The sequence below is a fragment of the Antechinus flavipes genome, chromosome 4 (genome assembly GCF_016432865.1).
Source record: "Antechinus flavipes isolate AdamAnt ecotype Samford, QLD, Australia chromosome 4, AdamAnt_v2, whole genome shotgun sequence".
NCBI lineage: Eukaryota > Metazoa > Chordata > Mammalia > Dasyuromorphia > Dasyuridae > Antechinus > Antechinus flavipes.
Window position 1 is genome coordinate 28,342,383 of NC_067401.1, and position 13,436 is coordinate 28,355,818.

The 13,436-nt window shown below is 43.4% G+C and overlaps 1 protein-coding gene across 1 annotated transcript in view; it reads left to right on the top strand.

Moving 5' to 3' along the window:
- Nucleotides 1-3,443: 3,443 nt before the first annotated feature.
- TRARG1 (trafficking regulator of GLUT4 (SLC2A4) 1) overlaps nucleotides 3,444-13,436 on the top strand; it is a 28,163-nt gene continuing 18,170 nt past the window's right edge. The window contains exon 1 of the mRNA XM_051992226.1: nucleotides 3,444-4,304. Within this exon, the coding sequence (XP_051848186.1) occupies nucleotides 3,921-4,304 (384 nt within the window). The 5' untranslated portion in view covers nucleotides 3,444-3,920. The remainder of the gene's footprint in view (nucleotides 4,305-13,436) is intronic.

Sequence of the window (13,436 nt, forward strand, 5' to 3'; positions counted from 1 at the left end):
CCTGAAGTCAGGAGGACCTGAGTTCAAACCTGGTCTCAGACACTTAACACTTCCTAGCTGTGTGACCCTAGGCAAATCACTTAACTCCAATAGCCTCAGAAAAAAAAGATAATAATAATAATTACAAATATTGTCTCATTTGATCTATAAAATAATCCTTTGAAGCAAATGCTATTAATGCCTTCATTTTACAGTTAAGAAATGGAGGCAGATGTTATATGACTCGCCCAGGGTCACACAACTAGAAAGTATTTGAGGCCATATTTGAACTCCAGACCAGGTGTTTAACCCAGTGTTCCACTTAGCTTTCTATTTTTCTTTACAAAGTACATTCTCCAGAATTGTATCAACTATCTCTAATGCACAGGGACCCAATACAAATATATAAAACTAGGAGCCATTTCCCGATGCAAAAGTGGTCAAAGCATATGAACAAATAGCTTTGCAATTGAAGTTTTTTAAGGTAGAAAAACATGTATTCTTGATCATAGGTCATTACCATTGACAGTTACACTTGACCAGATTCTCCATGTTGACTTCATTTGCATTGTTACATGCTGTCTCGCTGTCTCGTTAGATGCTGAACAGTCTGTTTACATGGTTGTTTGGGCCCTACTTTTTCTACTCTCCATCAAGCTACACAAGTCTTCCCTCTAAGTTGCTTGTAGTCATCATTTCTTATGCCATTTTCTTTCTGGCACTTTTTAAAAACCAGACACATGATTTCACTAGGGGACTCTTGGTAAGAAAGTTCCCTTCTACCAGTGCTGACCAGCACCTGCTTGGCAACTTAGACCTTTAGAGAATTATCTGGGACAGTGAGAGACTAAGGGAATTGCCAAGGGTCAGACAGTTAGTCAGAGTCAGAACTTGAACCCAGCTCCTCCCTCTACACCGTGACACAGCTGCCTCTCATATCAGCCTTCTTCTGTTTCTCTGAATTATTGATATTTATAGTCTTTCAGCATTTTCTTTCCAGTGAAGGTACTTTCTTTAACACTGGCTCCTGGCACAGCCGGGCACTGATGACTGATCCTGATATACTTCAAGTGGATTTTGTTGGGTGATGTAGGAATAACGAGACCCCAGAACATCAGATTTGGGCTTTATTGAGTTCACCAGCCAGAGAGTCCCATCTGCTGGAGAAGTGAGCTGACATGGGGCTTTATATATACTTATGCCACAAAGGAGGGGAAGGCTTGGGGCAAAAGGAGATTGGGATGGCGTGTTGTGGGCTGACCAGAGAGGTCTCTGAACAGAGGTAATCACACAGTATGGTCTTGGGCTCTGGGAGGTTATTGGGGTGGGGGAGCCTGGCAAAGAGATCCTTTAAATGGTGAGCAGATGCATAACACAGGCAGCTGGGTGGCGCTGCAGTCCACAGAGCCCTGGACTGGAGTCAGAAAGGCTCAGCTTCTTGAGTTCAAATCTGACTTTGGACACTTACTGTCGCTTAACCCTTTTAGTTCCCTCGTTTGTGAAAAATGAGCTGGAGAAGGAAATGACAAACCATTTCAGTACCTTTGCCAAACAACTGAACAACAAAAATGCTTAACATAAGATGGAAACAGCTTCAATTTGTGATCCCAAACTTCTTTTTTTCAGCTTATTAAGTTTGTGAGGCTCTATGACATCTATGAGAAAGTCACCTCCCTTCCTTAGGCTACTGTGTCCTTATCTATAAAATAAGTAAGTTAGATGAAGTGATATCCAGCGCTTTCAAAAGTCTCTAATTTTGTTTCTAATGCAACCCTTTCTCCCTCATTTCAACAGGTCAGGGATGCTAAGCTTGGATAATACAGAGTGATATTGACCCACAGAGTTATAATTAAGAATCCTTATATCTGCAAGAAATTAATTTGGCAGATCGAGGATAGGAGAGGATTGACTTACAAACACTGGTGGCAGTTCCACCGTAAATAGAGCAGTGGAAGATGGAGAAGAATGGAAGAGTGTCTTCCAGAGTCCCACTTATGGCTCAGTGGGATTTGGAAAGAACATGGAAAGAAGACTCCATAGTAATGAAACCCTAGTGATAGAAACCTTGGAGTGATCAACTGACAAAAAGTCATGAGGGCTGCATGTGAGATGAAGGAAGGAACAGCTGTTGTCATGAGAAGGAAGCACGCCCCACACCCATGTCAGGGCCTTGAAGTAAACTCCTGGTTGTCCCTCACTAGTTATAGCTTTTTGGACACTGATCACTGAAGTGAGCTATAGCTCTCCTAGGATTAGGGTTAATAGACCTTTAGAGGCTTCCTTCAATTTACAGATGGGGAAACTGAGGTATAGAAAGTATCAGAATCAGGAATTAAAGCCACCTAATCACTTCATGTTTGGTACACTTTTCACTGTATCTCAGTGCAAAGAGAATCTTGTTGTTTCTGGCATCTGCCTTGGCAACTTCCAAGATAGATATTCTTTTAACTACTCCTTTTTTTATCTCCCACTAAAAGATTTCCTCTTAAACTCCTTTGTGTCCATGAGATAGGTACTCTGTAAAGTACACACACACATATACACACACACAGACAGAAAGAGAGAGATGGAGACAGAGAGAAACAGAAAGAGAGACAGAGAGAGACAGAGACAGAGAGAGATAGAAACAGAGAGACAGAGAGAAAGACAGAGAGAGAGACAGAGAGAGAGAGAGAGAGAGAGAGGGAGAGGGAGAACCCTGCTGTCCAAGAGACAGGATGAGTGATGTGTTTGGAAACATTCTTGGTCAGCTCCATGTTTTGTTTAGTCAGTGGATTTCAGAACAACTGCTGTTCATTTTAATAATCAATAGTAAAGGAAATCTCGGGCCAGAGGTACCGGGTCATTTGTTCAGCTCAACCTCAAGAGCAAGGCTGCTCCCCAAATTTCATCCAAGGAGGGAGGCCTCTTCCTAGGAAGCCAGGACAAAGATGAATGGGCCGGCAACAAGCTTGCCATTGTATCCAGGACCACTGAGGTAGAAGTCAATGCACAGAGCAGGGGAAAGACTCTGGCATCCTCATTTCTGGCTCTCCTTTCCCCCTCTCGGTTCCCTCCTCCCCCACCATGACTTCTCCTCACACACATACACACACAGATGGAGGGGGTCCAGGAATGAAACAGCAGAGATGGAGAGAGAGAGAGAGAGAGAGAGAGAGAGAGAGAGAGAGAGAGAGAGAGAGAGAGAGAGAGAGAGAGAGAGAGAGAGAGAGAGAGAGAGAGAGAGAGAGAGGAGGCGATTTGGGCTCTGGGAGGGTATTTCCCCAGTGAGGCAAGAGCAGCTGAGAGCGATTGCCTGGGGTTGCTCCTTTGGGGAAAAGGGAATTGGAATGAGAAACTAAAAACCTCACAGGAGTAATGGATGGGGGAGTGGAGGGGAGTGGAGAAGAGGCTGAAGGAGGGAGGACAGGCGGGCTAGGAAAGGCTGGCGGGGCTCTGCTTGGGCACAGCCACCCACATGCCAGGCTCCTTGTGCTGCCCGCCTTCAAAGAGGGAGCCACGAGCACAGGGAGAGCCCATCCCTGCCTGAGCTCCAGGGCTTCTCCTGCCTGACTGTGCCCTCGGCTCTTCAACACAGAAAGCAGCAAAGTTGGCTGCCAACTTGGTTTGCCCTGCCTGGACTGTTCCACTTGGCAGCAGCAGATTGCTCTAGCATAAGAAGCATTCGCTTCCAGCCAAGAGGAAGGAGAACGGTGAGCAAACTGCAAACAAAAAGATGGCTTTCTGAACCGGCTGCCTTCCCACCTTCACCACTCCCTAGCGGGCAGTGCCCCGGTGCCCAGGCTGGGCCGATCTGCTCGGCCATCCCCTAACAATTTCCCTCCTGCTCGACCCAGGCCAGGGATGGCAATCTGACATCCCATCCGGTTCCTCGCTCTCTGTTGCCTCGGTGCCACCTGCCTCGGAGTCAGGAGCTGGCCCACCCAGGGAGCCAGGCAGCCATGGAAAACACCACCGAGACCCAGTTTCCAAAGACTTTGGAACCCGGCATCGCCCTGCCCCTGGACTCACAGGAGACAGAGAAACTCCTCACCAAGCTCGAGGACAAGGATGACAAGTCTCTGAAGGCATCCAAGTCCTTCTCGGGGGCCATGGAGATGGAGCAGAATGGTCACAGTCTCCCCTACAAGTCAGTGTCCGAGGGGCACCTGGAGGCCGCCCCTCATTCTTCTTCCAGGGTCAGCTCCCGGAGGGCATCCTCCATCGCCACCACCTCCAATGCCCAAGACCAGGAGATGCCAAAGGATTACCTCATCTTGGCCATCCTCACCTGCTTTTGCCCGGTGTGGCCCCTGAATATAGTGCCCCTGATCTTTTCTATCATGGTAAGTGTTACCCTCCCGCTTGGAGTGTCCCAAACTCGCCTTTCTATGATACGGCTGCCACTTTTTCTTTGAGAGACTTGTTAAAGATGGATGAAGGCCCTGGGGGGGTACTCTCGAGGGAGGGATGCTGAATATGGCAGATCTGGCTTGGAATATTGGCTCTGATGGTTACTGTCTGGGTAGTCCAGGAGTGGAAAAAGCCTAGGCTGAGGAGTCCGAGGAGCCGGGCTAAAGGCTCATCTCTGATGCTTACAACTCAGAAAACCTTGGCCAGATTACCCAGCTTCCTTGAATATCAGACTCCTCGACTATAAAATGAGGGGATTGGACCAGATGGCCAATGAAGTTTCTTCCAGCTTTCTAGAACTAGGTGCTTAGCACAGGGTCAGGTACATAGTAGGCACTTAATAAATGCTTGTTCGTTCTCCTCTGGTAACTCACTTAGCATTCCTGGGTCTCAGTTTCCTATGAAATGGCAGTGCCTCCGAGGTCCTCAGTTTCCTCATCTGTAAAATATTTGTATCACTGACTTCATCTGGCTTTTTAAATCTCAAAGCACCAAGAAGTGCAAAGTATTGGTTTCCTGAGCCTGGCTCGATTTCCTGACAGGGTACAAGAGGTGGTGGTCATGTTCATGGCTTCTCTTAGACACAGAGCTCCTTAAACCAACTGCCCTATCTAGGATCTACCAGTCGAGTTAAGCCCAACACAGGTACACTTTGGTTTTAGGGAACCAAAAACAAGGGTCTCCTTTGTCTATCTGATTTTGTTCTAATAAATCCTGTCAGGGTTTGCTTACTTTATATGTTCTGTGTATCTGCAGGGAAAGGAGGAGGATAGCAAGAGAAAGTAAGGGAAGTCAGCTTTAAATCACACTGGGCATGAAATCAGAGATATGGGTGGAGAATGCAGATTGTTTTGAAAAATGCTTTTGCTGAATGATTGAGGAGGCTACGCATTTCAGTGCCCAGAGCTGGGAAATTTATCCTCCCATCATTTTTTTTAAAAATAATGGCTTTTTATTTTCAAAATATATACAAAGATAGTTTTCACCATTCACCCTTGCAAAACCTTCTGTTCCAAATTTTTCTTCCTCCTTCCTCCTTCCTCCTTCCACCCTCTCCCTTAGACAGCAAATAATCCAATATATGTTAAACATATATAATTCTTCTGTACATATTTTCACATTTATCATACTACATAAGAAAAACCGGATCAAAAAGGGAAAAAAATGAGGAAAATAAACAAAAAGCAAGCAAACAACAATAAAAAAGGACTATGTTGTGATCCACATTCAGTCCTGACAGTCTTCTGGATGCAGATCCTCCAGTTATTTTTGAGAGGTTCAGGATTACAGTTAAAAAAAAAGTTTGACTCCATTTCTAGTAGAGACCCAGGCTAGCAAAATTTGCAGCCCTCACTAAGACTGGATTCTAACCATGCACCAAGAAATCTCCCATAGGTACAATGAGTTACTGGAGTACAGACTTACATAAACAACCCCCACCAGGGAGCAACTGGACCCCAGAGAATGGCATGGGATGACCTAATAGGCCTTTTCCATTTCTGGTTTCCAAGTGCATTAGTGGCAGCTTCCCAGCTAAGGACTGAGCTGCCTTATGGTGCAGTCGTCCCAGAGATCGGCACAAAGAGCTTGGTTTTGATTCCATTTCCCCAGGGAAGGGATTCCCCATTTAAAAAAAACACAACAACAACAACACACAAATGTTTTGGTCATTGGTGGAATGCTCTGAATATGATACTTCCTTATGACTCCCTGATCCTAATCCATATCCACTTGGACAGAAGGAGGATACTAGTGCCATGAGGAAGGGTCACATGGTAAAGAAATAACCCCCAACTCAGATAAACAAGCTATGTGTTGGTAAGAGGATAAATGGAGGCTTGAAGAGAATCTCAGATCTCAGAGTTGGAAGGAATCATAAATCTAGAAGTAGAAAGGACCTCAGAAGCCATTTAGTCCAATCCCTCTCATTTTGCAGGTGAGAAAGCTGTCCCAAGGAGGTTGAGGGGACATGACTGACCCAAGATCACACAGGAAGTAAGCATGGGAGACAGAACATGAACTCATGCTAAATGTCTCCAGAGGTACTCTTCCCACTGAACTCTCATCCCCCTCCCGAGCACCCGTCCTGAGTTGGACAGCACTTGGAAGTTTTGGGTCAAGTGTAGTCACTGGATTTGGAATCAAGAGACAGGGGCTTTATTATTGTTTCTGAATCACTAACTGTGTGACCAGAGGCAAGTTGTGAGAGCTCTCTGAGTTTCCATTTCTTCATTTGCAAATGGGAGTAATACTTGGGCTTTCTGCTTAATAGAGTTATAACTTCATTGATGCAGCGCTAGAAAAGACTTTAGAGATCACGTAGTCCAATTCCCTCACTAAAGAGATGAGCCAGCTCGAGGCCAAAGAACTGACCAGCCTCGCATCAGATCATGGAGTCGTAAGTGCTAGGGTGAGGATTTGAACCAGATCTACTGACTTCCGGTGCACCAATTTTTTCACTGGATCACAGTTGTTGTAATAAAAAAAAGGGGGGGGGGGGAAGGGGGAGTGTTCAGACTCATCTTCCACTTTCAAGGAGACAGTCATCGAATTTGGAATTAGAGTTTCAGACAGGAGGAGAAACAAACAACAAAACAGGATTTCTTTGGACTGGTTCAGGAAAAAAAAAAAAAATAAACCAGTTTCCCAGAGGAGCTGTCCATAGGATGAGTCTAGAGCAAATGTCTACTGACTCAAACATGAAAATCCCTTGAGCAGAGAGGGAAAAAGAAAAGGTAGGCACTTATCAACATATTTAGAGCATCTGACTTGGTTGGGGGGGGGGGAATGGAAGGTGTGTGCTGGTTCCTTCTTCTGGGGTGGGGCAAGCAGCAGAACCAAGCTACTTTTAGTTGAAACAAAAAATGCCCTTATTCTCCTTTTCATTATCACCTTTAGTCCCCTTTCTGATGAAGGGGTGACGTTTCTCCTTCTCCCTTAACTCTGAGGCAGTTAAGTAGTGCATTATGATAAGAGACCAAAGTAGATAGGAGACAGTAGTCAGTAGGCAGTAGTTTAGGAGTCAGAAAGATCTGAATTAAACCTATCCTCAGACACCTACTAGCCCTGTGATTTGAGGCATTATTTAATCCCTTTCTGTTTCTTCATCTGTAAAATGGGGATAAGAATAGCAATTGCCTCTTAGGACTGTTGTGAAGTCTAATGAGATAATATTTATAAAGTGATGCTAGCTATTAGCTCTTACAGTCTGCTCTCAACTTCACCACTCAATTGAAAATTATCAGTGATCTTTTATCTGTCACACCCTTTCCCCTCACTTTTCATATTCCTCTAACATAGTCCTCTTGATTACTCTCTCTTTCCTGAGTTTTAATGATACTGCTGTCTTGGTTCTGTTAAGTCTCTAGACATTCCATTTTTTTCTGTCTCCTTGGTTGGATTATTGGTTAGATCTCATTCTTCAAGAATCCAGGGTTCTTACCTGAGTCCTCTTCTCTCTCTCCTCTACTCTCTGTCTCAAAGACATCATCAGTTCCTATAGGTTCATTTATAATTTCTGCTCATATATTTCTCAGCTCTCATCCCTCCTTATCTTCAATCTGACACTATCAACTTTATTGGATATTTCTAAATGGATGTCCCACAGGTTTGTCAAACGAAACACGTTCAAAACAGGGTTCATTTCCCACAAAACTTACTCTTTTCCCTAAAATCCCTGTCTGGAGTATTTTGGAGTATATTTGGAGTATTTTGGATGTGAAGTATACCCCCATTCCTCCAGTCCCCAATCATCTTTAACTCTTCATTCTTGCTCAAATCTCATATCCAGTCATCAACCAAATCATGATGACTCCATTTTTTCAATCACTCTTGCATCTGTCTCCTCTCTGCTCCTTAGTACAAGACACCTCTCATTTGAACCACTGAAATGATCTCCTAATTGGATACCTTGCATCCAATATCTCTCCTCTCCAATTCATCCTTCACACACTTAAGTGATTGATATTCCCTTTATTTTACTCTTTTTGATTTATTTAAAGCTAAATGCAAAATAAGAAAAAAAACAAAATAGAAAAAGAAAGACAGAAAACAAAGAAAAGAAAAAAAAAACACTTCAATGCACCCAGAAGATCTGGGAAGATTCAAAATATGTAACAATAAATTTCCATTTCTAGAATTCTCAAGTTGTTTCTATAATAATAGAAGACACATTCATGACTGTCCAGCTTTTCTTTCCTTTCTTGTAGTTTATTCTTTTGTTCTCTGTTGTGCACTTTTTATTTTATTCTTTTTCCCCCCTTTCATTCCTGAAGTAAACTACAATTAAACATGGATATATATATATATGTTTACACCTGCACCCAAGTCCTTCTGCTTATCCACTGCACCACCTAGTACCCTCCCTTATTTCTTTATAGATTTTGGAGGGTGCTACACCCTTCATGGTACATAGATATATTATTCACTATTTCACCCATGTCTGATGTGAGTAGGTTTTCAGAGATCCCTCCTTTCCTCTCTAATGCCTCTGTGTCCGGTGACTGATATTCCTAAGGCACAAGTCTCACCATGCCATGTACCTGCTTAAGAAGTTCCAGCTGTTGTTCTCAGTTGCCTCTACTACAAAATCCAGACTCCTCTGTTTGCCAGTTAAAGTCCTTCCCAACCTGGCTCCAATCTACCTCTCAAACTTATTGAACAGTATTTTCCTTAATGCACTCTTATGTTCCAGCCAAAGTGATCCTTGCTCTTTCTCAGCACCACATTGTCTCCCATCTCCATGCCCTTACCCAGGCTGTCCCTCATGATTAGAATGCCATCATTTCTTGCCTCTGCCTAGCAGAATTCCTCATTCTCTTCCAAGCTCAGCCCAAATGCCAATTCCTAGAGGAAGCCTTTCCCCTCTCCCCCACAGCTGTTCATTCCTCACTATTGGAATTTCCTTGAATCTTTTTTTGTACAGCTCCCCCCCAATGTAAAATCTTTGAAGGTGGGATGATAATTTTATTCTTGTGTTCATAACCCCAGTACCCAGTCTAGGACATGGCACAGAATCCATGCTTAATGAATGACTTATTGACTAATATAATTAATTAAGTTAATTAATTAAATAAGATAGTTAAATTAATTAGACTGGTGTTAGATTTACTTTATAAGTCTTTTAACCAAGAACCAGCCTAAATGAGTTCATAAAGGCTTATCAACAGAATTTCTGGCCACCAGGTGATTTGAATTTTCTTTTACACAAGTTCTCATAAAAACAGTCTCCTCCTAAGCTTTAAAGTTCAAAGGACTTGGGTTCAAATCCAGTTTCTGATATTTACCTAGCAGAGTGAACATAAGCAAGTCATTTAAACCTCTTTAAATCTCAGTTTTTTCATCCCTAATGCACTAAGGGAAGTGATGTGAGCAGCCACTCAGCCAGTATGTGTGAAAAAAGACTTGAATCCAGTTCTTTCTGCCAGGAAGGCCAGTTTACTAGCCAGGACACCATACCATTGCTTCTCCCAATGATAACGACACTTGACATTTAAAGTTTGCTAAGTGATATATACCTGACTTCATTTAATCCTCCAAAAAATCCTGAGAAGCAGGTGTTATGATTATCCCCATTTCACAGATGAGAAAACCGAGTGTAAAGGACTTGACAGTAGGCATCTGAAGCAGAATTCTAATCCAGATTTTCCTAATTCTGAGCCCAGTGTTTTTTCCAGCGTCCATGTTCTCTTTGAGAGTAGAAACTATTTATGTCTTTGTATCTCCGGTATCTATCATAGTGTTTGGCACTTGACAAATATTTAATAAATGCTTATTGATTGATTGATTCTTTTACAGCTTGTTTTCTTTTTTTATTATAGCTTTTTATTTACAAGTTATATACATGGGTAATTTTTCAGCATTGACAATTGTCAAACCTTTTCTTCTAATTTTTCCCCTCCTTCCCCCACCCCCTCCCCTAGATGGCAAGTTGACCGATACATGTTAAATATGTTAAAGCGTATGTTAAATACAATATAAGCATACATGTCCGTACAGTTATTTTGTTGCAGCTTATTTTCATGACTCCCTGTCTAACGCAGCCTCCTTTCTCCTTTCCTCCGTGAAATCCCAATTCCTCCAAAGGGCACCACTGATGCATTTGGATTTTCCTGAATCAAAGAGGTTTTCTTGCTATAAGAGATTTAAGGAGGGGTAGGAAGAATGTGTCTTCTTTGTGGGTTGAGAAAGTCTGTTCATGGCTCTTTTCAGATCTCTCCACTCTGTACATACACATAGCATCAAATGGCGGCAGTTATATTCCCAACTCTCCAATACATCAACTGGGGGCGGGGTAGAGGGGTTGGATGGAGCCCAAGAAAGAAAAAAATCCCCCCAACTCCAGCTGGAAAGCGTTTGGATACTCAGCTGTATATATGATCTCTATTGATGTGGTGCTTTTATCCTTGAGATAGATTGTGACTCTTCCACAGCTAGCAAGCAGAATTTGAACTCAGATCCTCTGGCCGCCTGTTTTAACACAATATCCCCTCTAATTAAAGGTGAATGCCGGGAAGAGCAAGCTAGCTGGCGTGGAAAGCCCAAAAGGCAGGGAGCTTGCTCTTATTTCTCCACCATCCAGAGGTAGATTCAAGAGACAAAGAAAGGAATTTAAACCCAGATCCTTTGACTTTTATTGCACTATTACCTATCAAGTGAGACAATGTTTCTTTAAAAAACACTTTACAGTCTCTGGCACATTGTAGGCACCCTATAAAAGCTTATTCCCTTCCCTTACTATTGCTCTGCCTCTCAATCTTGTCCTCCCATAATTCTCTTCCAGATTACAGTGTAGTAGAAAGAACAGCACCAGGCATGGAGCACAGTGCTTGGCACATACATAGGAGGCATTTGCATGGGAGGACTTGGGTTCAAATCCTCATGCTGATGCTTGCTACCTGTAAGGCGAGCAGGGCAAGCCACTCAACCTCTCTGGGACTCATTGTAAAATGAGGCCATTGGACTAAAACAATTCTCCCATACTATAGATCAGGGGTCCTCAAACTATGGCCCGTGGGCCAGGTGCGGCAGCTGAGGACATTTATCCCCCTCACCCAGGCTATGCAGTTTCTTTATTTAAAGGCCCACAAAACAAAGGTTTTGTTTTTACTCTAGTCCGGCCCTCCTACAGTCTGAGGGACAGTGAACTGGCCATTTAAAAAGTTTGAGGATCCCTGCATAGATCCTCCCAAAAGACAAATTCCGGTGCAAGGGGTGGGGGAGCCCACTCACTGGACCGGGAACTTCCTCCACATCACCAGAGGCGGAAAATAATTCAAGGAATTTATGACGAGGGATGGCAGGTGGGTAAAAACCAAGAGGGGCCGACTTTGATGGAGAGCATCTGGGGAGAGCTTAAGCAAGCTCCATTTACTCTACAAAACCCACACATCTGTCAGCTCTTTCGAAGCTGCCCATTCCCTGAGGGCTCCACAGTGCTCACACACACTCTGACAGGAGGCTATTTGGGTTGTCAGGGAGGTGAGAGGATTCTTAGATGGGTCATGTAAAGGAGGGAGGAGAGGGGGCTACAGAATCAGGGAGGAGAGGCTAGAGTTAGTGGGTAAGGTGGTCACCCAGTTCAAGCCAACTCTGGATTCCCTCCCAAACCCACAAGTTACGGGATCAGTCATCATGGGACCACCACTGTGCTGGGTGCTAGATATATAATGAGAAAAAAATATTTCCTTTCTTCAAGAAAGCTTATTGCTCTACGGGAGAGAAGAATGATAGAATGTTGTGGAAGAGTAGTTGGGTGGTAGAATGGACAGAATTCTATTCTTGGAGTCAGGAAAGGGCCTTGGTTTACTCATCTGTAAAATGGACACAAAAACATCACTTACAAGCAAAAGGCTGTTGTGAGGATCAAATGAGATCATTTTTAACCTTAAAACTCTGTATAAACACTAGCTGTTATTAGGGCATGTTATAGAAAAGTCAGAAGGGATCCTAGCAATCTAGTGCTCCCTCTCCCACTTTATAGAAGAGGAAGTTAAAGCCCTTCAGAGCAGAGGCCCATTGGCTTTTCCCTGACAGGGCTTGCGATATTTAGCTGAACATACTGTTTCTGTGGAGACTCCAGACCAGTTTTGGACAGGTGGAGGGCTCCTGCAGTTTCACTGCTTCTTGATCGCCAATCCGGATGGTTCCTTGATGACAGAGGAAAGCTGAAAGTGCCGCAGAGGTGTGGGCCTGGCTGGCCGCTTTCCAGGGGGGAATAATACCAAAACCCAGACCGTGCTTTGCTGGCAACACCCCTGGGTGAAAAAGCATTCTTTAACCGCCTGCTTCATGCTTGGCTGGCAGCTCCCTAGTGAATCTGTAACAAAAAAAAAAAAAGGTAGGGGGACAGGGGGAGGAAGGGAAGGAAAGCAAGAATAGAGAGAACAGGTTTCTGGGGTAACACTTGGGATCCCAAGTTCTATCATGTTTAACACAAGGCAGGAGAGGTCCCCTTCCCATCAAAAAAGGCTCAGGAGCTATGCAAAGAGAGCTAGTTGGGGTCAGGGGGTCTACGTGTCAACCCTAGTCCTGCTGCTCACTGTGTGGCCACAAACAAATCATTAAACATTCAGGACCTCCATTTCTCACTTTGTAAAATGAAAGAGTGACATTCGGTGACGTCTAAGGTTTCATCCAGCTCCAAATAACCACCACAATGATAATAACAAACATTAAGAAATATAGTTCTTTAAGATTTATAAAACGCTTTACCTACATTAATCCATTTGATCCTCAAATTCTGATAACTGGTATTATCTTCAATTTGCAGATGAGTAAATTGACGCTGAGAAAGGTTAAATGACTATGCAGCCTATCAGTGGTTGAAGCTGAATTTAAACTTATGTCATCCTGATTCGAAGTCCAAAACACGCTCCTCTAGACTTAGAAATGAAGACAATGATTTTTGTTTTCCTTCTCAGGTTTTTCACTTTTTTCTAGATCTGATTTTTCTTGTGCAGCAAGATAACTGTATAAATATGTATACATATATTGTATTTAACATACACTTTAACATATTTAACATGTATGGGACTAACTGCCAGCTAGGGGAGAGAGTAGGGAGA